This window comes from Meriones unguiculatus, chromosome 1 (genome assembly GCF_030254825.1).
Source record: "Meriones unguiculatus strain TT.TT164.6M chromosome 1, Bangor_MerUng_6.1, whole genome shotgun sequence".
NCBI classification, from domain to species: domain Eukaryota; kingdom Metazoa; phylum Chordata; class Mammalia; order Rodentia; family Muridae; genus Meriones; species Meriones unguiculatus.
Genome location: NC_083349.1, coordinates 37,458,160 through 37,480,703, shown reverse-complemented (window position 1 = coordinate 37,480,703; position 22,544 = coordinate 37,458,160). Strand labels below are relative to the sequence as shown.

General features: G+C 38.7%; 1 protein-coding gene across 1 annotated transcript in view; it reads left to right on the top strand.

Moving 5' to 3' along the window:
* The window catches only part of LOC110539717 (aldehyde dehydrogenase, cytosolic 1), a 41,042-nt gene extending 29,026 nt beyond the window's left edge, over window positions 1-12,016 (top strand). Inside the window, exons 10-13 of the mRNA XM_060387353.1 lie at window positions 2,946-3,110; window positions 5,190-5,347; window positions 8,811-8,885; window positions 11,451-12,016. Coding sequence (XP_060243336.1) covers window positions 2,946-3,110; window positions 5,190-5,347; window positions 8,811-8,885; window positions 11,451-11,523 — 471 coding nt within the window. The 3' untranslated portion in view covers window positions 11,524-12,016. The remainder of the gene's footprint in view (window positions 1-2,945; window positions 3,111-5,189; window positions 5,348-8,810; window positions 8,886-11,450) is intronic.
* Window positions 12,017-22,544: the final 10,528 nt, after the last annotated feature.

The window sequence follows — 22,544 nt, the reverse complement described above, 5'->3', positions numbered from 1 at the left end:
TGTTTATGAAAAGCTAGGTATTCCCCGAGAGGTTAGGTATCTTTCTGTGTAGTTAGATCTACTGTAACTATAAATGTCTTTGTCTATGTCACCCAAAGGTCACCTTTTTCCTCTTCCACAGCTTTTATTCAATCTTTGTTATGATCTGTTGTTCAAGATTTTAGACCTTTGGTTCTGGGTTCACTCTTCCCTCTGGATCATGCTCTAAAACAGTGATATTAAACCCAATGCATACCCCACCTTTCAAAACAGGACACTGGCCTTATCTGAAGACAGGTTAAGTTGTTATAGCAAGGTGGGGTGGGTGGGTCCACATATATCTTGTGGGAAGAAGAAGGGATGCTGATGTACAACCCACAGTGAACAGGAAAACCTCACAGGCAGGAGCTGCTTAATGTCCCCAATTTCCGTATAGCTGCTCCTGAAAGCTGTGCTCTAAGGACTGGACATTGACCTTAGAGCATCATTATTTCACATTAAATATGATACACTGTACCTCATTCATTCTTGAATTTCTTCTCACCTTCTTCTTCTTTTTTGTCTCCCTCCCCCACTTCTCATATGTTAATAGAATCTTTATTGTGGATTATTGTTGCACATATGTCTACATATTATGTAAAATATAGCCTGCTGAGTGTAATTTGGTATGGTCCTTATGTATATGTGCTGAGGGTTTACTGCTTGAGACTGGATAATCTATCAGTGATTCCTCTCTGGCAAAAATGATTCCTCTGTCATCAGCTATTAATTTCCTGTAGTTCTTCCCCTGGTGGTAGGGTCTTGTGAATTTTATTTCCAACAATGTTGGCTTGTCAACTGCTTTTATCATGGTGTAGGTCTTATTTAGGTGAACACATTTTTAAATATAATTTTTTATTATTACAATTTATTCACTTCGTATCCCGGCTGTAGCCCTACCCTCATCCTCTCCCAATCTCACTCTCCCTACCTCCCTCATCTCAGCCCATGCCATTTCTCCAGTCCACTGATAGTGGAGGACATCCTCCCATTCAATTTTATCCTACCCTGTCAGGACTGTCTTTCACAGTCTTCCTCTGTGGTCTGGTCAGGCTGCTCCCCCTCAGGGGGAGGTGATCAAAGAGCCAGCCACTCAGTTCATGTCAGAGACAGCTCCTGTTCCCCTTACTAGGAAAAAAAAAAAAAAAAAAAACAAAAACCAACCAAACAAAAAAAACCCCTAGGCCTAGAATTCTTGGTTTTGTTGGTTAAACACATTTTTTTGAGATTTCATGGGTGCAGCTTCTCTGTCATATATAGAAGACACTCTCACAGAAGATATCCTGATTCTATGGCTATTATAAAATTTCTGCCTTAAAATTCATAATGTTCCTCACACTACAGTGTAGAGGTTATATTATAGTTGTTTCAATTGAATTAATGAATTAATGTATTTTAATATCTATTCTTAATGCTCTTGTTGGACCATGTTTGCTAAATATATGCTTTTCACAGATATGCTTGTGTTTCTTGGATTTATCTGATTTTCAAAACATCAAATCTAAGGAATCAGAAAAATTTCATATTCAAAGAATTAAATGATATATTTTGATAACATTACAGCAATATCATGACTTATAGAATTTTCTAAAGTGGTCCATGAAACAATAAATAGCTCTGATACAAACAAAAATTATTGAAGAGGGCCAGAAATTGATAAAGAAAGCCAAGCTTATCACTAGTCAATCTGAAACCTTATAAACCACACAATGCCACTTAGTCCTGTTATATTAACTGATATATAGTAATACCAATGACCCTAGAATTTTTAAGCCAACCACTAGAATTGCATTATAGGCTGGAAATGAAGAGCCTTTCTTTGGGAAATATCTCTTCGAGTGATGTGCACAAGAGATTTTATAGTAACATTGTATCACATACTGTTTCTAAAATTAAAACTGATTGTGGCTAGCATTTACTCTATCTCCATGTTGAATCAGAGTTAAGTGCATTAAGAAAGCCATGGGATCTCTTCTGGTGCTCAAAAGACTGAGGAGATCGGCAGAGTCCAAGAATATAAATAATACCATTTTTAAGTCAGGACAAGAGACACGTTGAATAGGCAAAAACCTGACCCTCTTTTTAGTGCTTTAATCTCTGCTTTTTTGTTTGTTTTGTTTTGTTTTGTATTCAGTGTTCCCCCAGTCACACCTTAGATATGCTGTTTTCAACAATTATATGATATCTAAGAGATAATCATTGACCCCCTTATATGAGAGCTGAAGGAACAGGAAGAGCCCACATTCCAATGCAGTGTGGAGAGATTTCGGTTATTCAGACATTATCAAACAGAATTCTGACCTTCTTTCACCCTTTGTTATGTGAAAATATTAGTTAAAATGTTTCCCATTTATGCCAACTGCCATGTGCTTAGACATAGTTGAAGCAGAACATGTTAGCAGCTGGGATGCAACCTTCTGTGCTGAACTATGGTTGAATATGGTGAACAAGGGATGCCAGGTCATGCATGACTTAGGGATGCACAGACTCTGCCTCTGAAGAAGAGAGGCCTCTGAGAGTCAAGAGCATCTCCTTCGCAAGTGATGAACTCACTGGATCTAAATCAAAGTCCTCTTTCTCATTTTAATCTTTTTTTTTTTTCATTCAGGACTAAAATTCCAGACCCCAATGTGTTAATCATTAACAATTATATTTTTGCAAAGTGAATAAAAAATATTTGTATGAAAGCTTCATATATCCTTATGTCACCAATTTCTATTTTTACCTAACTGTAATGCTAAACTCACATACTTTAAAGGTTTCTTTTCGGAACATTCATGAGAAAGAAAGCATACTGAAAAAATGAAATGAATGCCTGTCACCTGTTTTAAATAATTAATTTAATATGAATATCCTGGCATTTTGAAGCTTTCATTTACATGTTATCTTCATTGTCACTCTTTTCCCTGTGGCTTCTTTTCAACTAGATTGACAAGGAACAACATGATAAAATACTTAATCTCATCGAGAGTGGGAAGAAAGAAGGAGCCAAACTGGAGTGTGGTGGAGGACGCTGGGGGAACAAGGGCTTCTTTGTCCAGCCTACGGTCTTCTCCAATGTCACTGATGAGATGCGCATTGCCAAAGAGGAGGTAATGTTTCCACATGGTTCTGTTTCTGTGCTTGCCATGTTCTCTCTGTGTGCAAGCTGTGTGTCGCTCTAAAATCCTCAGCTCCTTTTCCGATACGCCCAGGAAGCACCTGATGATAAAGTCTTAAGTTATTGGTGATCAAAATTAAATAGTAAGCATTCCAAGTGACCTGCAAAAAGTTTCTGACAAACAGACTGAAATGATTGATGATAAATTATTTTTAAGATCTATTTTATTTTTATTAATTACTGTTTATTCACTTTGTAGTCGTAATCCCTCTCTCTTCCCCTCCCAATCCTAACCTCCCTCCCTCCTCTGTACCCATGCCCCTCCCCTAGTCCACTGATAGGGGAGGTCCTAGTCTGTAAGGTCTCATTAGCAGTGACTGCATTGTCTTCCTCTGTGGCTGGGTAAGGCTGCTCCCCCCTCAGGAGGAGGTGATCAAAGAGCAGGACAATCAGTTCATGTCAGAGACAGCCCCTGTTCTCCTCATTAGGGCACCCACTTGGACACTGAGCTGCCATGGGCTACATCTGTGCAGGGGTTCTAGGTTATATCCCTGAATGGTCCTTGGTTGGAGTATCAGTCTCAGAAAAGACCCCTGTGTCCATATATTTTGGTTCTGTTGCTCTCCTTGTGGAGCTCCTGTCCTCTCTAGGTCTTTCTGTCTCCCCCTTCTTTCAGAAGATTCCCTGCTCTCTGCGCAAAGTTTGGCTATGAGTCTCAGCATCTGCTTTGATACCCTGCTGGGTGGAGTCTTTCAAAGGCCCTTTGTGGTAGTCTCCTGTCCTGTTCCGTGTTTTCTCCCTCTTCTGATGTCCATCCCCTTTGCCTTTCTGAATGAGGATTGAGCATCTTACCCAGAGTAAGATGCTTAGCTTCTTTAGGTGACGTTAAAAAGTCAACATATCCTCACAGAGTGGACTGGCCTTGTAAGGGAAGTGAGGGTGAGTCTTGAGGAGCACAGTCTAAGTAATAGCAATAAAGATAGTAACCAGATAGTCAATGTGTAACTAAGAGGAACTAGTTTATGATTAAAATGGCAAGTGATATACTCATGAGTCTTAGAGCTTATATTATATGCAGCGATATTTTCATTGGCCTTGGACAATGAAAGTGTTATGTGATACTCCACAATAAGAAGATACAGATACTCAATTACAAAGAATTATAATTTCCACATTCAATGAATTCATACTCATGTTCTGGATATGATAGAGGATCTGAGAGGTTATTTTCTTTACTTCCATAATATCAACAAAGAAAGAGAAACAGGGAATAGTCAGCTTTGCAAGAAGAGGAAATAACTGTAAAGAAAACAAAAAAAATCATACATACATATGTGGATCATCCAACACATACTTAGGTTGTCTGTATCAACCTGCTCCTCAACTGCATCTGAATTTCTGCAATTATTGGCCAATTCTTCTTTGATTAGAGGTATTTTTCTTGTAGACCTTGATTCAAATGGGTGGGAAGGATAATAAAGTAGAAAACAATCTCTACTCAAGGTAACATTTATTGTGCTCCTCCAAAATTCTCACTAGAATATATCATTTGCTGCTTCATAATAGGAGTCTGGAGCCTACACTGTCTCAGCTAAGTTGACGGGACTCTGAGCAAACCCACCGCTGTCCTGCTGCACCTGCTTCTCACTTACAATGTTCATGATGTTATGCTTCCCTGTTATTCATAATGGACTTTAGAACCTCAGGATCTGCTCCCAGCCTACAGGGAGTGACCACTAACTGCCCTATACCACTCAAATAGACTAGAAACTGGGAAACCATTTGGTGCCTGATATTCAGTCCTTACATTTTGGGCAGATTTGTCACAGCATGTAAGAACAAACACTCCTATTGCAATTGACATCTGCTTCACATAGAATGTCACACATGAATACAACCTGTTCCCACAATCAATGGCCATGACCATCTGTTTTGGTTCTGACATGTAGGTCTTAGATGACAGACAGAACCTTAGCTAATATAGAATGGTTCTAGACAAGCATATGCAGTGTATTTAAGGCATATATAGTGTTCATGCTGTTTGACATATTTTTGTGCCATTCTTGAGTAGATATTTGGACCAGTGCAACAAATCATGAAGTTTAAGTCCATAGATGATGTGATCAAGAGAGCAAACAATACTACGTACGGCCTAGCAGCAGGAGTCTTCACGAAAGACCTGGATAGAGCCATCACTGTGTCTTCTGCTCTGCAGGCAGGGTTTGTGTGGTAAGTGACACAGAAGGGAGGGGTACCCTTCCTTTAGAGGCCACATGGGTAGGGTGTCTTGACCTCCTCCAGACTTGAATTTTCATAGAAAATTTCTGACCAGTTAGAGAAGTAGTTTCTGTAAATAAATAAAAAAAGAACAAATTATCCTCATCTAGCTTTTCAAGTTATTTATTGAGAATATTGACCATATTCAATATATGTATTATTAGATAATTTCAGGGAACTTGGCACTCTTCTATAAAATATGTGCGATGAAAGAAAAAATTGTTGTAGTCAACTTTATATTAGACAATGTATACCTTATAGAAATGATTTATGCTATTATCAATTTGACATATTTGAAATCAAACCTAAGATTTTACATCAGCTGAGCACATGAGCTTTTTTCTAGTCTGCTTTCTGCTTTTTTTAAATTAAATTTTTATTTTTTACATTAATTACATTTTATTCGCTTTGCATCCCAGCTGTAGCCCACTCCCTTATTCCCTCTCAACCCTTCCCTCCCTCATCTCCTCCCATGCCCCTCTCCAAGTCCACCTATAATGGAGGTCTACCTCCCCTTCCATCCAACCCTAGCTTATCAGGTCTCATCAGGACTGGCTGCAATGTCCTCCTCTGTGTCCTGGCAAGGCTGCTCCTCCATTGGGGGAGTGGGGTGAGGGGGTGGTCAAAGAGCCAGCCGCTGAGTTCATGTCAGAGACACCCCTTCTTCCCTTTACTAGGGTACCCACTTGGACACTGAGCTGCCATGGGCTACATCTGAGCAGGGGTTCTAGGTTATATCCATGAATGGACCTTGGTTGGAGTATCAGTCTCATAAAATACCCCTGAGCCCAGATATTTTGGTTCTGTTGCTCTCCTTGTGGAGCTCCTGTCCTCTCCCAGTCTTACTAACTACCTCTTCTTTCATGATTCCCTGCACTCTGCCCAAAGTTTGGCTATGAGTCTCAGCATCTGCTTTGATACACTGCTAGTGCTTTTTAACATAAGAGAAGAACACACTTATTTGCTCAATCTGGCTTTGAACTCACTCTGTGACCCACAGTAGCCGTAAACCTGGAATAGACATGGTGCTATTCAATTCTTTATAAAAATTGAATTCATGTATATGGCTACATTGCTTGCATGTGTGCCTATGCACCATATGAGTTTCTGGTGCGTGCAGAAGCCAGAAGAGGCATCAGATTTGCCTGACTTGGTATCACAGACAGTTTTAAACAACAAGACTGGGAACAAACTCCAGTCTTCCATCAGAGCAACAGGTACCGTTAACGCTAAGCCATGTCTCCAGCTTTTTCTCTAGCATTTGATTTAGTCTGTTCTTTGATTTTTGTAATTTAACTTTAATACAAACTCTCAGGCTGTGCCTCTCAATGTGCTGCTTTTCCCAGGCAGCTCCATTCCATAGACTTCCCCTCAGCAGCTTCTTTCTCATCAAGCTTCCCTTTCCTCTGTCCTGGCAACAGCACAAGCTCTTTTTCATTCTCTCTCCTAGCACAGTGAAGGAAAATTAGGCTCAGAAAAACATCCTAAGAGACACAACCAGGCAGTTCTTGACCCTCTTGATAACTTGAAAAATCTTTTTCTCTTATCAAAGTCAGAGTCATCAGTTAGCAACTATTGATTGGCTCAGAGTTACATTGTATTTCTTACATTCATCATTTATCTTACTTGACAACTATGATTTCTTAACCCAAGCCTTATCTGTGATTAAAAGTCAGGAGCTTGCTCAGATTAAGTAACTTATCAGGATCATGATAGGAGGTAGACTTTTAACGCTTTCTACAAAAACCTTTTCAGCTTTTCCATGTTAGTACGAGTGAGTATAGCCACCTTGACCCTAAAATGCCAGATCCAAAATGCTCTGAAATATGCCAGCACATTGTTAAAAATGTTTGTATTTTAGAGCATTTCAAATTTTGTGTTTTCAAATATGGACTTTTCAACCAGTGAAATCTATGTGAATAGTCCATAGTCTGAAAAAAAACCCCAAGCTGAGATGCTTGTGGTCCCTGCATTTCAGAGACAGAATTCTCAGGCTGTATCATCTAAGAACTTCAGTACATATAATGTGGGCTGAGGTGATGGGTCAGCAAGGAAAGCACTTGCTATGCCAGCAGAAGAAGCCGAGTTCCATTCTAGTTTCTGCGCAATAGCCAGATATGGTGGCTTGTGCTTATGAGTCTGTCCCTGTGGCCAGAGGAAGACATATCCCTGGAGTTTATTGGCCAGGCAACTTAACTAGATTGGTGAGCTTCAGGCTCAGAGGGAGATAGGGTGTCAAAAGGTAAGGTGGAGAGAAAACAACGAAGCGACAAAATCCCCCAAAAAACTCGACCTTCACCTCTAGCCTCTGCTTTTTCCCTGCATGTGTATGCTCATGAAAAATGTATATAAACAGCTAAATGAGGAATGAGCTTATGACTCAAACCTCTCAATCATAATATGTCTCTGTGATCTACCCTGGGCATAAGATCTTTTATTCAATGAACCTTTTAAAACTACTGTTTAATGTTTGAATACCAATTAGCATTAAGCGCCAGAGCTCAAAATCCTGTTTTGTTTTTTTTTTTCCCCATAGTGGTATTTTTCCTCAAATCTCTTAAAGGAATTAAATTAAATTCTCATATAGTTAGTGCAACTAATGATCAACAGACTACTCCCTACGATAAAAGTACTAGTAAATTTAGTGTTACCAACTCACACATACTCATATTTTGCATTTCCTAAAAATTTATAGTGCACCATGTGTTTTTAGAAATCACCTGCAGAGGTTAACAGCAGCCCTATAAAACATAAAACATTATCCTGTCCACAATCAGCATTAAAATGATTGTTTATGGCCTGCAGAATTACTCCAGTCACCACTCTTCCATTACCTTGATCTACTTCTGAGATTCTCTTTAATTCTGTTCACTATTTATACTGTACTTTTCTGTAGAAACATCTTCAAAGTGTTTCTAAAAGCTGATTAGCAGACTGATTCATTAGGCCCAGTTCCCTCCATCACTTCTGTTTAAACCTTGTATTGATCAATGAATGAAACAAACAAAGCACTGACACATTATAATTACCAAAAGAGTTGATTTTGCACAGCTCAGTGTATGAACTTCAAAATCATCACAAAATTTCCTGCATAGAGAGCTTTAAAGAAAGCCCTTCAGTGCCAGCCTCAGACACTTCCTTCTGTGGTACATTGCTTCTTCTCTCTGTAATGATTCAAACTAACCTTTTTAAAAAAAATTAACTATTCATGCTTATAGTTGGATCTTTTATTTCTAGGTAATACAAGTGGATGCTTTCTGCATTGTAAATCACAGCATTGCTTTTTATCTCAGTGATCATATTAGACTGAAACAAAGGAGTTCTTAAGGAGATCTCTGAATATTTAAACTTCCAATTTAGAAACCATGGCATGAGTTAATTGTTACCTATAGTAACCTTCTCTTCTCTGTTGTAGGGTGAACTGCTATTTGTCTCTCACTATCCAATGCCCCTTCGGTGGATTCAAGATGTCTGGAAATGGGCGAGAAATGTAAGTTAAACTTCATATTACAATACATACATAATTTTGTGAAAAGGATTTCCACTCCCAGGAAACTGATCCATTTTTATTACCATGTAAACTCCATTTATAGTACCAAATAGTGTTTTAAATTTTGAAAGCAATCCCTAAGTGCAGAAAAGCAATAGTAGATGGAAAATATTTTACTAAGCTCCTACAACCCATAAAGGGCCATGCTATATACCCTATTTTGGTAAATAAGTTGTTGACTGCTAAGGATTGCCCATGGTATGTGGAGATAAAAGCTATTTGGGAAACATTTTCAGAAAGTAGGCAAAGGGGCACACATAATCTTGAGATGCATGTAAATTAATATTGAAACACTCTAGGTATTCAAATATACCTCTTAAATAAATGAAGGTTTCCATACCTCAAACTTATATGCTTTTGGTAAAGTCTACCTAAGGTGCATCTGCTAAATAAGGCATTTTCTGCAAAATGTCTACAGAGAATAACTGTGGTGGTCTCTCTAATGACTCCCTCCAAAAGTTAGCATATGATTATTCTCAAAGACAGAAAAATAGAATTAACAAAATTGGAAGCAGGGTTCCCAAAGAGTCTCTTTTAGTGAACTCACATTAATTTTTATCTTCTTGATTGTATTTGTCAAGTCATTTTAGCAAACATTTCCCTGAACCTTCATGTAGGCTTATTTCCTGAGAGTTTCCAGTACCTTAGTAACCCTAAATACAATGGAAAACAGCTTGGTAAAAATTTTGTGCTAATTTGTCTGCCTCTTTGACATGAACTATTTATTAAAACACTACGTTTTAATGGGCTTTAGAAAACTTTCTCAGACCCTCTAGTTATGGTGAAAAACTTGCTGTTGAGATTTTCAAGAAGTATTTTAAGAAATTCAAATTATACACAAAACAATCAATATAAAGGGATTATTGATTGCTTAGAAGAATAAGACATCTTTTATATACCCAACTGAATCAGGAGGCGGCTTGGCAGAGAAGTATCAAAATCCAGATGTTTTGCAAGCATATGCGTTTATAGATTGATTCTGAGAAGAGTCCTTTATATGTGTGATTTGATCTAATCCAAACCATGCAAAAGCTAGCTAAGTGAAATCCTTCTTTGTTATATCATCCACTGGGTGGAAACAAGTCATAATCTCCAAAACTGGCTTCAGGTAAAAGCCTAATAAGTTACCATGGTACCCACAGAGAGACTCCACTCGTCTTTTAGTCTCTTGAGGTTGTCTTGAATAATTTCTAAGTGTATTATGGATTTTTTAAATTTTTATATTAATTACAGTTTACTTACTTTATATCCAAGCTATAGCTCCCTCCCATTCTCCCTCCCTTATCTCCTTCCTGCCCCTCTCTAAGTCCACTGATAGGGGAGGTCCTCCTCCCCTTCCATTTGACCCTAGCTTATCAGGTTTCATCAGGACTGGCTGCAATGTCCTCTTCTGTGGCCTAGCAAAGCTGCTCCTCCCTCAGTGTGTGTGGGGGGAGGTCAAAGAGCCAGCCACTGAGTTCATGTCAGAGATAGTCCCTGTTCCCCTTACTAGGGTACCCACTTGGATACTGGGCTGCCATGGGCTAGGTCTGAGCAGGGGTTCTAGGTTATATCAATACATAATCCTTGGTTGGAGAATCAGTCTCAGAAAGGACTCCTGTGCCCAGATATATTTGGTCCTTGTGGAGCTCCTGTCCTCTCCAGATCTTACTAACTACCCCTTCTTTTGTATGATTCCCTGCACTCTGCCCAAGGTTTGGTTGTTGAATAATAGTGAAAACCAATATCTGCTAAAATCTGAAAAGCCTCAGTCAGGCCAATCTTTAGTTTCTTTTCTTTTTAAAAGTAAATACGAAAAAAATAAAATAAAAAAGACCTCCAAAACCAGAACAATCAAGCAAAAACAAGACAAAACAACCCCCCCTACCCAACCAACCAACTAACCAACCAACCAACCAAACAAACAAACAAACAAAAAATCCAAACAACAACAACAAATTCCACCAGCAAAGATTAGATGGTTGTTTGGCTCGGAATCAAAACACCCTGTTTTAACTGCAGCTTCAGAAGAACAGGCCACCCTGAAGGAAAGTGGATCTTGGGTGTTTTCTCCCTGCTCACCCTTCTGTGACAATGCAGATGGGTGAACGCAGGCTCCAGTGCAGCTGGTGGTTTATTCCAGTGCCCTTCAGAGACCATATGGTGCAACGTGAACTGCACCTTCCTCACTAATGGCCTGATAAAATCTGATCAGGTTGACTTACGTGATAGTCATATGGTCAAGTAGTGTGATGCATACAATAGACATCTTCTCTGAAACTGAGCCACATACGCAGTTATTTAAAATAAAAGACAAGAATAGTTTTCTCCATTGCAGACTTTGTTAGGCCATAAAGCTTATGGTCAGCTGGCAATTGTAGGATGTACTGTGTACTCGGTAAATATTTTACATTGTCCCTAGTCAGATAAGGAAGAAAAAACTTGTACCATGTTGCCAGGGATTATATTTGACTTACACTGCAGTGCACAGTCATGCTGACTGGCAATTTTTTCTTCCTTCTCTAGGGGTGAGGAAGGTCTTTATGAATACACCGAGCTCAAGACAGTCGCAATGAAGATATCTCAGAAGAACTCATAAAAAGCCAGCAGAGCGAAGGGAAGATCTCCAGCAATGGCTACACATCTCCTAGAGTTACGAGCACAGTGGTGTGCCACTATAATCTCTTCTTCTGTTGATTGCTTAACACAGATGATTCATCAGTATTAATGTCACCAGATAAAAAAAGCAAAAGAAAAAAAAAACCAAAAAACATGTACCTTAATCTGACAACAATTTGTATCCTAGATTAAAAGGATATATTTAGGTGCAAGCTCTCTGTAACTCTGTCATAATCAGGTGCTTTCCACTGTAGCAACTTGTCTAGAATATTCATTTGGTAAGAGGACCAGTAGTTACTTAAACTCTGTCCATCAGTGGCGCTGCATAGTAACTGCAGAGTGAGCTGCTCTGTTCCCCGAGGTTGTCCCCTCCAACACTTTGAACTGTGTTCTAGAATGCCATGCCCACCTGCCAGGTGGAATGCTGAGCTGTAAATTAGGACACAAAGCTTAATAAAGGCCATCTCACATGATTTTGTTCAGCTTGAATTTTTGAAACATGTATTTATTCTTTGAGAATGTTATATATATATATATATATATATATATATATATATATATCTCCAGTATACTGTTATGGTAATCAACCCCTCTCTCCTCTCTCATTCCTCCCAGATCAGATCTCCTCCCAATTTCATGTACTTTTAAATTTGTTGTGGCCCACTGAATCCAGTGAATGCTGCCCACAGGCATATGAATGTGTAGCCACTCACTGGGCCATTGTAATCTATCAGGAGCCATCAGCTGGAGAAAACTGGCTCTTCTTCCCCCAGAAGCCATCAGCTGCTAATAGCTCTCTTGGGAAGGTGGCCTGTGTGCTCCTCCTGTATCTAGGTTATAATGTGGATTGGCTTTTTCTTGTCCAGGTGTTGTGTTTTTGTTAACCACAACCACCATGACCTCATGAGTACAGTGAACCTGTCATGGTCAGAAGGCACTGTTTTATAGCAGTCTTCCCTGATGTATTGCCCTTATAATATTTTCACCCCTCTTCCATGATGTTCCTGGGCCTTGGAAAGAGGGATTTTCATATACAAGTCCCATTTATAGTTAAGCATTCCACAGAGATTTATTCTCTGCATGTTAGCCAGTTGTGAATCTTTACATTAATCATCATTCTCTAAAAAAGAAACTTCTTCAAAGGGGACAGTGCATGCACTGATTCATGTGCAAAGATGTAAGTCTTTGGAGGAAGTTTGATACTCTGTTCTCTGAGCTTGTTGCTATAGCTCACGAGTTCACAGCTAGATAGGAGTGTTGATGACATTTCTCCCACATGATGCCCAGAGCACCTCGTGTTTCTTCAAAAGCTAGAAAGCAGAAAGAAGGCTTCTAAGTCAGTACCATCTTGATTTCCTCAGCCTCTCATGACTGAAGGATGTGCTGTCTTCAGAAGTAAAGTCATATCATTGTGTTCTGGTGGGCAACTAGAGCAACAGCTTTATCTTGTCTTGTTTGGGGATTCCTAGGGGTACCCTCTTCAAATTTTGATCAAAAATTTGAAGAGGGTACCCCATAACTAGCATATATATGGTATATATATTCTATGTATGTATATTAGTAGCAGGGGTTTCTGACAAGTAGGGTATTGAATGAAGTCTTGCACTATCAGTGTGTGAAGGTTAATTTATGATTTAAGCTGTATTAATGTTTGTTTTACAAACATTGTTGCCATTTTTGGAGGTGTTATAGATTGTTAGAAATTAAAATATCATCCTGGTAGATTTTCCCTTTGAATATGTAGTTTCCTTTCCCATCCCTTTTGATTAATTTTGTTTGAAGAGTCTCACATGCATTTTTATGTGTGTACGGGCATATTGGATTTAGAATTTTGTAACTATACATATACATACATATATATATATATTTTGTTTGTCTATGTATATATCTTTTTATGCTAGTACCATGCTTGTTTTACTACTGTGGCATTATGGTAGAGCTTGACGTCACAAATAGTGACTCCTCCAGTGGTTTTACTGCTCTGTAATTGGCTTTGTGAACTTCAGGATTTATTTTTCAATTTCTATGAAGGATTGTCTTGGAATTTTGATGGGTATTACACTGAATCTGCATATTGCTTTTGCTCAGATGGCCATTTCCACACTATTAATCCTACTAACCCATAATCATGGGCGTTCTCTCTATCTTCTGGTGTCTTCTATTATTTCTTCAGTGTTTTAAAGATTTCATTCTAGTCGTCTGAGAAAGTGCCAGATTGCTTTCCAGAGTGCTTGTAGAAATTCACATTCCCACCAGCAGTGGAGGAGGGTTCTCCTTTCTCCACAACCTCTCAGCATGTGTTGTCTCTTGAGTTTTTGATCTTAGCTATTCTGACGGGTGTAAGGTGAAATCTTAGGGTCGTTTTGATTTGCATTTCTCTGATGGCTAATGAGGTTGAGCATTTCTTTAAATGTTTCTCTGCCATTCGATATTCCTCTGCAGAGAATTCTCTGTTTAGCTCTGTACCCCATTTTTCCATAAGGAGAGCATCAGAACCAAAAAAATCTGAGCACAGGGGTCTTTCTTGAGACTGATACTCCAACCAAGGACTATGCATGGAAATAACCTAAGACCCCTGCACAGATGTAGCCCATGGCAGTTCAGTATCCAAGTGGGTTCCATTGTAATAGGAACAGGGACTGTCTCTGACATGAACTGATTGGCTTGCTCTTTAATTTCTTCCCCCTGAGGGGGAAGCAGCATTACCAAGCCACAGAAGACAATGCAGCCACTCCTGATGAGACCTAATTGACTAGGATCAGAAGGAAGGAAAAGAAGACCTCCCCTCTCAGTGGACTTTGGGAGTGGCATGCAGGCAGAGGGTGGAGGAAGGGAGGGATTGGGATGGGAGGAGGGAGGGAACCACGGGGGGATACAAAGTGAGTAAAGTGTAATTAATAAAGAAAAATTAAAAAAAATAAAGGTAATCAAATTAAAAAAAAAGAATGCAAATTGTTCAGCAATATTGGAGATGCAAATTAATAGTTACCTATAAATAATATTACTTTTCTTGCTGGATACTAGCTTAGTTAATTACTGAAATAAGCCTTATTTTTTTTTTGTATATTTTTTCAAAGTTAAGCAGATAGTACATAGCCATAAAGAAGCAATGTTGCTCTAATACAATATAGGTAGGTAGGCAGGTAGGTAGACAGATAGAGAGATAGATATGATTATGCACTATGTAATGGTAGATAAATAGGTGGTCTTCAAACACTTCAAGACCTACAGAAAGCAGAATTTGAATTTCACAATAACCTTATGCCCACACTTACTCATTCAAAAAATAAGAGAGTAAAAAAGCTGGCAGATACTGGGAATTATAACAGTGAGTAAAGGGGAGTGAAATTAGAAAGGTGGATGGACGTGATCAAGGTATAATGTATATATATGAATCACAGTGTATTCCACTTATTTATGTATTAATGTCTGTTAGTGAGTATAATTTTTATGATGAGATTCTTTCAAAGATGTATGAAAAGACAGATGATCCTAAGCATTTTTGAGAATTATGATCCTATGAAGTGTAATTAAACTTGATTTTTATTTAAAAAATTAAAAATAATTCATTCTACAGGTCTTTCATTTACTTGGGTAGGCTTATTGCAGTGTATTTGATTTGATTTGACTTGATTGAGAATGGAATTGTTTCTCATATATCTTTCTCAGTATGTCCATGTTAGGTATATATAAAAATAACCGATTTAGCAATGTAAATTTTGTAACCTGCCATTTTGGTAAGTGTTTATCAGCTCTAAGGGTTACCCGCTAGAATTTGGAATTCTCATGTATAAAATCACATCATCTATGAAAAGGGATGCTTTGTTTTCTTTTCTTTTTACTTGTGTTCCCTTATTTCCTTCTCTTGTTTTATTGTGGTAGCTAGAACTTTAAACATTGTGTTGATTAGTACTTTTGAAAGTGGTCATGGTTGTAGTGAGAGGTTTTTTTTTTCCATTTAATGTTATGATCACTATAGATTCTTTTATTTTTTATTTTTATTAATTACAGTTTATTCACTTTGTATCCCCCTGTATCTCCCTCCCTCTTCCCCTCCCAATCTCAACCTCACACCCCTTTTTCCACCCATGCCCCTCCCCCAGTCCACTGATAGGGGTGGTCTTCCTCTCCTTTCATCTGACCTTAGCCTATCAGGTCTCATCAGGAGTGGCTGCATTGTCTTCCTCTGTGGCTTGGTAAGGCTGCTCCCCACTTAAGGTAAATGATCAAAGAGCAGGACAATCAGTTCATGTCAGAGACAGTCCCTGTTCCCATTACTATGGAACCCAGTTGGACACTGAACTGCCATGGGCTACATCTGTTCAGGGGTTCTAGGTTATGTCCATGAATGGTCCTTGGTTAGAGTATCAGGCTCAGAAAAGACCCCTGTGCCCAGATATTTTTAGTTCTGTTGCTCTCCTTGTGGAGCTCCTGTTCCCTTCAGGTCTTTCTATCTCCCCCTGTTTTCATAAGATTCCCTGCACTCTGCCCAAAGTTTGGTTATGAGTCTCAGCATCTGCTTTGATACCCTGCTGGGTAGAGTCTTTCAGAGGCCCTCTGTGGTAGGTTCCTGTCATGTTCCCTGTTTTCTCTTGCTTCTGATGTCTATCCCATTTGCCTTTCTGAATGAGGATCGAACATCTTACCCAGGGTCCTCCTTCTTGCTTAGCTTCTTTAAGTGTACAGATTTTAGTATGTTTATCCTATATTATATGTCTATTATCCAATTATAAGTGAATATATACCAGGTGTGTCTTTTTGCTTCTGGGATACCTCACTCAGGATGATCTCCTCCAGTTCCCACCATTTGCCTGCAAATTTCATGATTTCCTTGTTTTTAATTCCTGAGTTCCACTGAACTTTTTATTTGAACTATTGTATTGTTCATTTTCATCATCTTATATTTTTGGGTTTTCTTCAATATACCTATCATATTAGTTAATTTTATCATATAATAAATTGACTATTTTATTTCATTCAGCCTTTTGCAATGTTGTCTCTAAAATATTAATGATTTTGTTATTTACAATATTTATTAATTTTTGTTGAATGTTTTTTCACACAATAGATCCTGATTATCACCTTTCCTCCCTCTAGTCTTCCCAGTTACTTCTCTCCTCCCCTCCCATTCAGATCCAACCTCGTTCTCATTCCCTTTGTGAAACAAACAGGCTTCTAAAGGATAATACTAAGATGAAATATAACAAGATAAACCAAAAGCTAGCACATTCAGATGGAACAAAATAAACAAAAGGCAAGGAGCCCAAGAAAGAGTGTAAGTAACAAATATAGATGCAGAGACCCACTCATTTGCTCACTCAGAGATCACAGTAAACTAGAAGCCATAATCTATATCACCAAAATACATAAAATAAAAATACTATGTAAAAAAAAAACACACACACACACACAAACGAACCAACAAACAAAAAACCTGACACAACATTCTGAGACAAGGGACCTACAAAGATGTTAACCGAGCTCATCATCTGTTACCATTTACTGCTGGGCACGGAGATTTCCCTTAAGAGTAGTTTGTTTCCCTGGTGAGACTCCCCTGGAAAATGCTAAATTTTCATTACAGGCAGTTATTAGTTGGAGATAGCTTCTGGGTAAGGATGGGAGTATGTGTCTACTTCTTTTAGCTGTAGAAACCCATCCGGTACAGATCTTTGAAGGGCCTGTGCATGCTGCCTCAGTCTCTTGGAGTTCATATGTGCATTGACCCTGCTGATTTAGAGGGCCATGTTTCCTTGATATTCTCCATCTCCTCTGACTCTTACACTCTTTCCCTTTTCTCTATCACAGAGTACCCTAAGCCCTGATTGGGAGTACGGGAAGATTTGATAGAGACATTCCATTTATGGCTGAGTGTTCCAAGGTCTCTTACTCTCTGCTTATTGTCTGGCTGTGAATCTCTGTATTGGTTCCTATCTATTGCAGGTACAAGAGTCTGTGATCATGGCTGACATGGCATTGAGCTCTGAGTATAGCAGAAATTTTGACAATATTTACAACCCTTCTTTTGAATTCTTTGATCTCATTTCATCTAAGATGTTTTGTTAGGGGCATTATTATGTGACTGATAATTTTTTGAGGGAAAAATGTCTTAGTACTTTTTGTTGACTTTGAATTGGGATCTGCCTATCTAGGGTAAGATTGTTGCTTCAGTTTTATTGTTGTTGTTATTTTAATTTGGCTTGTTTCTCTTCTTTCAGTGAAAATGTTTGCAGTGTTGAGGAGAGACTAGGTTGTGGGACAGTTGCACTGGTGTTTTCCTCTGTTACCAATATGTTCCAGGCAGCAGGCTCTTCCTGAGGTGTGCTTCTGTGAGCTGACTATTGTCTTCCATGTAAGTCACTATCCAGCTGTTAACCCACTCTGGTAAACAAAGGGACAGGTGGTGACAGGGCAACCAGTTGTTAAGTACTGTTTTAGTGAGTAAAAGGATCTTGGTAGCACAGAAATAGTTGACAATCTTGGCAGTGTCAGATATTGTTGGTATGAGGAGAAAGGGAAAGAAAAAGAAATAAGCAATCATGGTAAAGTTTGTGATTAGAATTAATTAGTTTGTTAGATGGAAAGTATAAGTGACACAACACATGTAGGAGTGGGTATAATAGAGGCCAAGGGAAGAAACAGGGTGAATATTTTGTCATCCTGGTTAACAGTAGACTAAAAAGAAGGGTTAAGATCTATAGCCAGGTATCATAAACAAGGTTTGCTTCTTGTCTTTGAAACATGAAGAGGAAAGAATGTGGAGCAAGAAGAAGGAAAGAATTAAAGCAGAAATTGAGAGACAGTACAGATCAAAGAAAGGTGTGAACTGTAGGCAACAGTGCTAGCTCGCTTCACTGAAGCTGTAGAGAGGATAAAGAACTGAGTGAATATATAAGAAAATGAAATAACTGCCTTGGCTGTTGTTTCTGTGTCTTCTGCCGATCTGCTGCATTACCTCCATAGCCCCCGCCCAGAATATGCTTGCTTTGTGCTGGTTTCTGCAAGTGCCATTTCTGTGAACCCCAGACTCCTTTTTTGCATAAAGTTTCTGGCAGGGTTACTTGCTGTCTGTGAGCCAAAATAGCTTAGGCGAAGTTTGTGGAGCCACAGTTGATGTGAACCTGTTTGGACAGCGACAAAAAGAGGCTATGTGCTGTGGAAAGCACAGTTTAGGCTCATTCTTAGTTTCCAGTTTTGTGATCCATTGTTAAGATGGTGGTCCCTGCAGTCACTGCAGACCCCTCTTGTGAAATTCCCAGAAGCACAGCCTTTTTCACGACCACCTTGGGAGAACTGATCCTATGTTTTTACCATGTCGAACCTCGTGATCCAGCTCAGGTCTTTCAGGCTTTACCTCTTGAGCCATCCAGCTGGCCAAAACACAGATTTTTTAAAGTGTAAGTTTGGTTTATAGTGGCAAAATATCCAATCACTAAAAAGTAGAGCTAAACTGAGTAACCAAAAGTGATATCTATCCATTCTCATTTCAGCAAAGCAACGTTCTATTTGTCAGAATAATATTTGAAGTAAGCAGTATGTGTTTGAGACAGATGGGATCAGTATTTGACAAGTATTTCTTGAATTACTGTGACATTCTGGTTGTAAGTGTTATACCGTTGTGGTAATTCCAAGGCAGTTTAGTGTACTGGGGAATAATCACACAACTGTTGCAGACAAAAAACTGAAGGGAGGAAAACGCAATACAAATGAGGCCTCTGCAACCTTGAACGCAGTAAAGTGTGAAAGGATGCATGCTTGGAAAAATTAGAACGAATTATTTCAAGAAATATGACTGCATAAGAACCTTATCAAAAAAATTAATTTTCAGAGCATAAAGAGGAGACCACTGCCCTTTCTCAGGATGATTCATGGAAACGTATCTGGAGGCAGTCTTCACACTGCTTTCTTCTGTAGCTTGAAGTTACACAGTGAAAACATTCTAGGGTTTGAGAAGTCCTGTATCCTGCTTAGTTTTGGTTTATAATTACATTTTCCTAAACTTAGTTTAGTGATGAACTTGCCTTTCTGCTTGCCTCATTTAACACCAGTGCACCTTCAAGAAGCCTTGTTGAAAGGTGCTTGAAGTGGCAGCCCTGGAGGGAGTGCTCTGAAGATCAAAGGAACCTCTGGGGTGATGTCCTCTCTGAAAAAGACCATAACCCACACTCCCTTTATGCCTTCCCCTGAGGACCTTCTCATTCTGGCCTGTGCTCCCATTTGGAAAGCAAGTTAGGCTCAAGTCAAAGCAAGAGAATATTTATTTATTCATTGGTGTATGTATTCAAAAATATCCTGACTTCAATGAATTAAAATTTATGCTTAGTAATCTTTAGACTAGCAGTTTTCAGACTCAGATTTTGTAATCAATAGTTCATCATTTCCAAAGAGTAGATATTGGAACAGTCTAATAGCTTCCCTAGTCATTCATAGCAATAAAGTCAGCGGCCCCTGGAGTAATTGCAACTTCAACTTCAAGCTTTGTTAAACTTTATAAATGTAAGATGTGCAATTTGGCTGCCTTGAAGCACAATTACTTTGATTTTTGAAAACTGGAGATATGGAAGTCTCTGGAAAAACTAAAAAAAGGTGTTTTGTCACTAAGAATGAAAACTTTTTAAAATATAGCGGAGGATTGCTTTAAAATGTTTACCAGGTGTGTTTGAGCCATGTATAAATATGTCAGCTGGCAGATGTGTGAATACTGTGGCAATGCATGCCACTAGATCATTTCCCATATATCATAGAGAAGGCTGAGTACAGAACAAGAGAAAAGCCAGAAGAAAGTTTGATTATTTGAAAGTTAAATCTGCGTTATGTAAACAAAACATTACAGGATTAAACAAAAACCTTCTGCTTAACATTATCTGGTCCTGAGTCCTGGATAGTACCTTGTTATTTCATCAATTACACGGAAGCCACCCCAACAACAATGATTAAAACTTTGGAAAGTTATAGATTTTATTGCTAGCCTATGTGTGGTCAATTTTACAATGGATGCAGATTTGCAATTATAATCATGATTTCATTGTCCAGAATGTCTATAGAACAAAAGAAATTTCATTTTTACAAAGAGCAAGCTTGGTGACAGAAACTGGAATTTTCTATTTAAGCAAGAGCAGATTCAAGCCTCAGAGACAGATCGTCAAATGGCTAGTCTAGTGAGATTCTTTTTTTCTTCCTTTATTTTATTTTTCTTGCTACTTTTTAAACGTCTTGATAACTTAGATACAAAAATAAAATTTCATTAAACTTACTGAATAGTCAATGAAGAGTCAAAATGACGTGAAAGGAAGACTGGGAACCGTAGCAGAGACTCCAGCTGTGAAGTCCTTGTCCTTTGTGAAATTGGTGGTGACATTCAAAAGTTATGTGCTTCACATAAAATTTAAGGATCCTGCATGTGCAATGCTTAGATCTATCAGAAAAGATGAGTAATATGTACGAAAGTGTATAACCATAAGTAGAATACACAGTGTCTATGATTAATGCTAAGAAATTCTGCAATTATTTTTATGAGAAAAATGTTTTCACCCTGATTTCATAGAAGCGTAACCATAGGTGCCCTTGCAACAGCGAATATAACCCAGACATGTGAAGGAAGCAGACTCTAGCTTGGAAATGAGAAATAAAATCGTGAAGGTGCATTTTATACGGTAAATGTTATATGTGTTTATCACTTAATGGTAGGTGGAAAGTTTGGGAAATTATAGTGTGATCTGTATTTAAGGTCAAATTGCTTAAGCAATTAGACAAAGAGGCACCTAAAATGTTTGGTAATGTGTTGACATTGAACTTTACATGTATTTCTTGTAAATAATGCAGTGAAACCACACGCCTTTTGCCCAGTTTCTCCCAGTTGTAACAACTTGCAAAACTCTGGCAGAATTTACTAACACCCACAAGTCCTCACAGCCCAGAAGCAGAACAATCCGTCTACCACATAGTCTCTGTTGTTGGCTTTCAGGTTGTACTCATGTCTCTCACTCTCAACCCTGGACTGTGCCTTGACAAAAGTGAGTTTGTTCTTACACATTTACATTTCATGACAAACCATTGGGATTTTGTTCTAAAAACTTTCCATATCTGCCAGGAGGTCACTCTGTACCCAGAAGGCTGTGAACTTGCTGTCCTCCTGCCTCATCCCCCTGCTTGGCTGGGATGTCAGCCCTCATCTAACAGACTCAGCATTTTCTTTCAAATATAACAGGTGTTAAACTTTTTTTTTTTTTTTTACCAATAATATGTTTTATTTTATTTTATTTTTTTTAATGCAGTTTATTTAGGAACCTTGAACAATCATCTGACCCTGGGGAAAGCCAGCCCACTTTAAATAGCCTCTGGGTAGCCAACCTCAGCATGCCACGTGGGCAATGCAGATAGGTCCACATACATGGAAGCAAGCCAGATCCTCAGCCTTAGCCAAATGTGGAGTTGTTTGTGACAGAGAGCACTCACCATCGAGAAGGTGGAAGGCGGAAACCAGCTCCATCTTTAAGGCGCGGCATTACGCAGCTCTCTACAGTTCCCCCTTTTTGTTTTGGACGCATCAGGCAAGAGTAGAGGTCTGATCTCTGATATTAGAAATAAATTGGGACTTTGTACTGATGTTCATTTAGGTGTCATCCACCCAAAGAGCATCAGACCAGTCCGATACCTTTTTCTCAGAGGCGGGACCTGGGGCATCAACCCACATGCAATCAGACATGCTCTTTCAGATAGCAGAAATATACTCTTTTCCTCATCTTTTTTTTTTTCTTTGTATTGAAGTCTTGGTAAGAGTTCTTAATGTCTAAGAGAAGTAATGATTTTTCCAAGTTTACAGAGGAATGGAATAAGGGGCAAAGGTTATGCTGAACTGCAATTGTGTTGTCTCATGCAGGGAGTGAAAAAAATATCAAGGGGAAAAAAAAGAAGGAAGACTACAGGAAAGCAAAAGGAAGGCAATGTTAAGAAACAGTTGGAAAATGACATTTCAAAGGGGGAGGGTTCATGGGAAAAGTG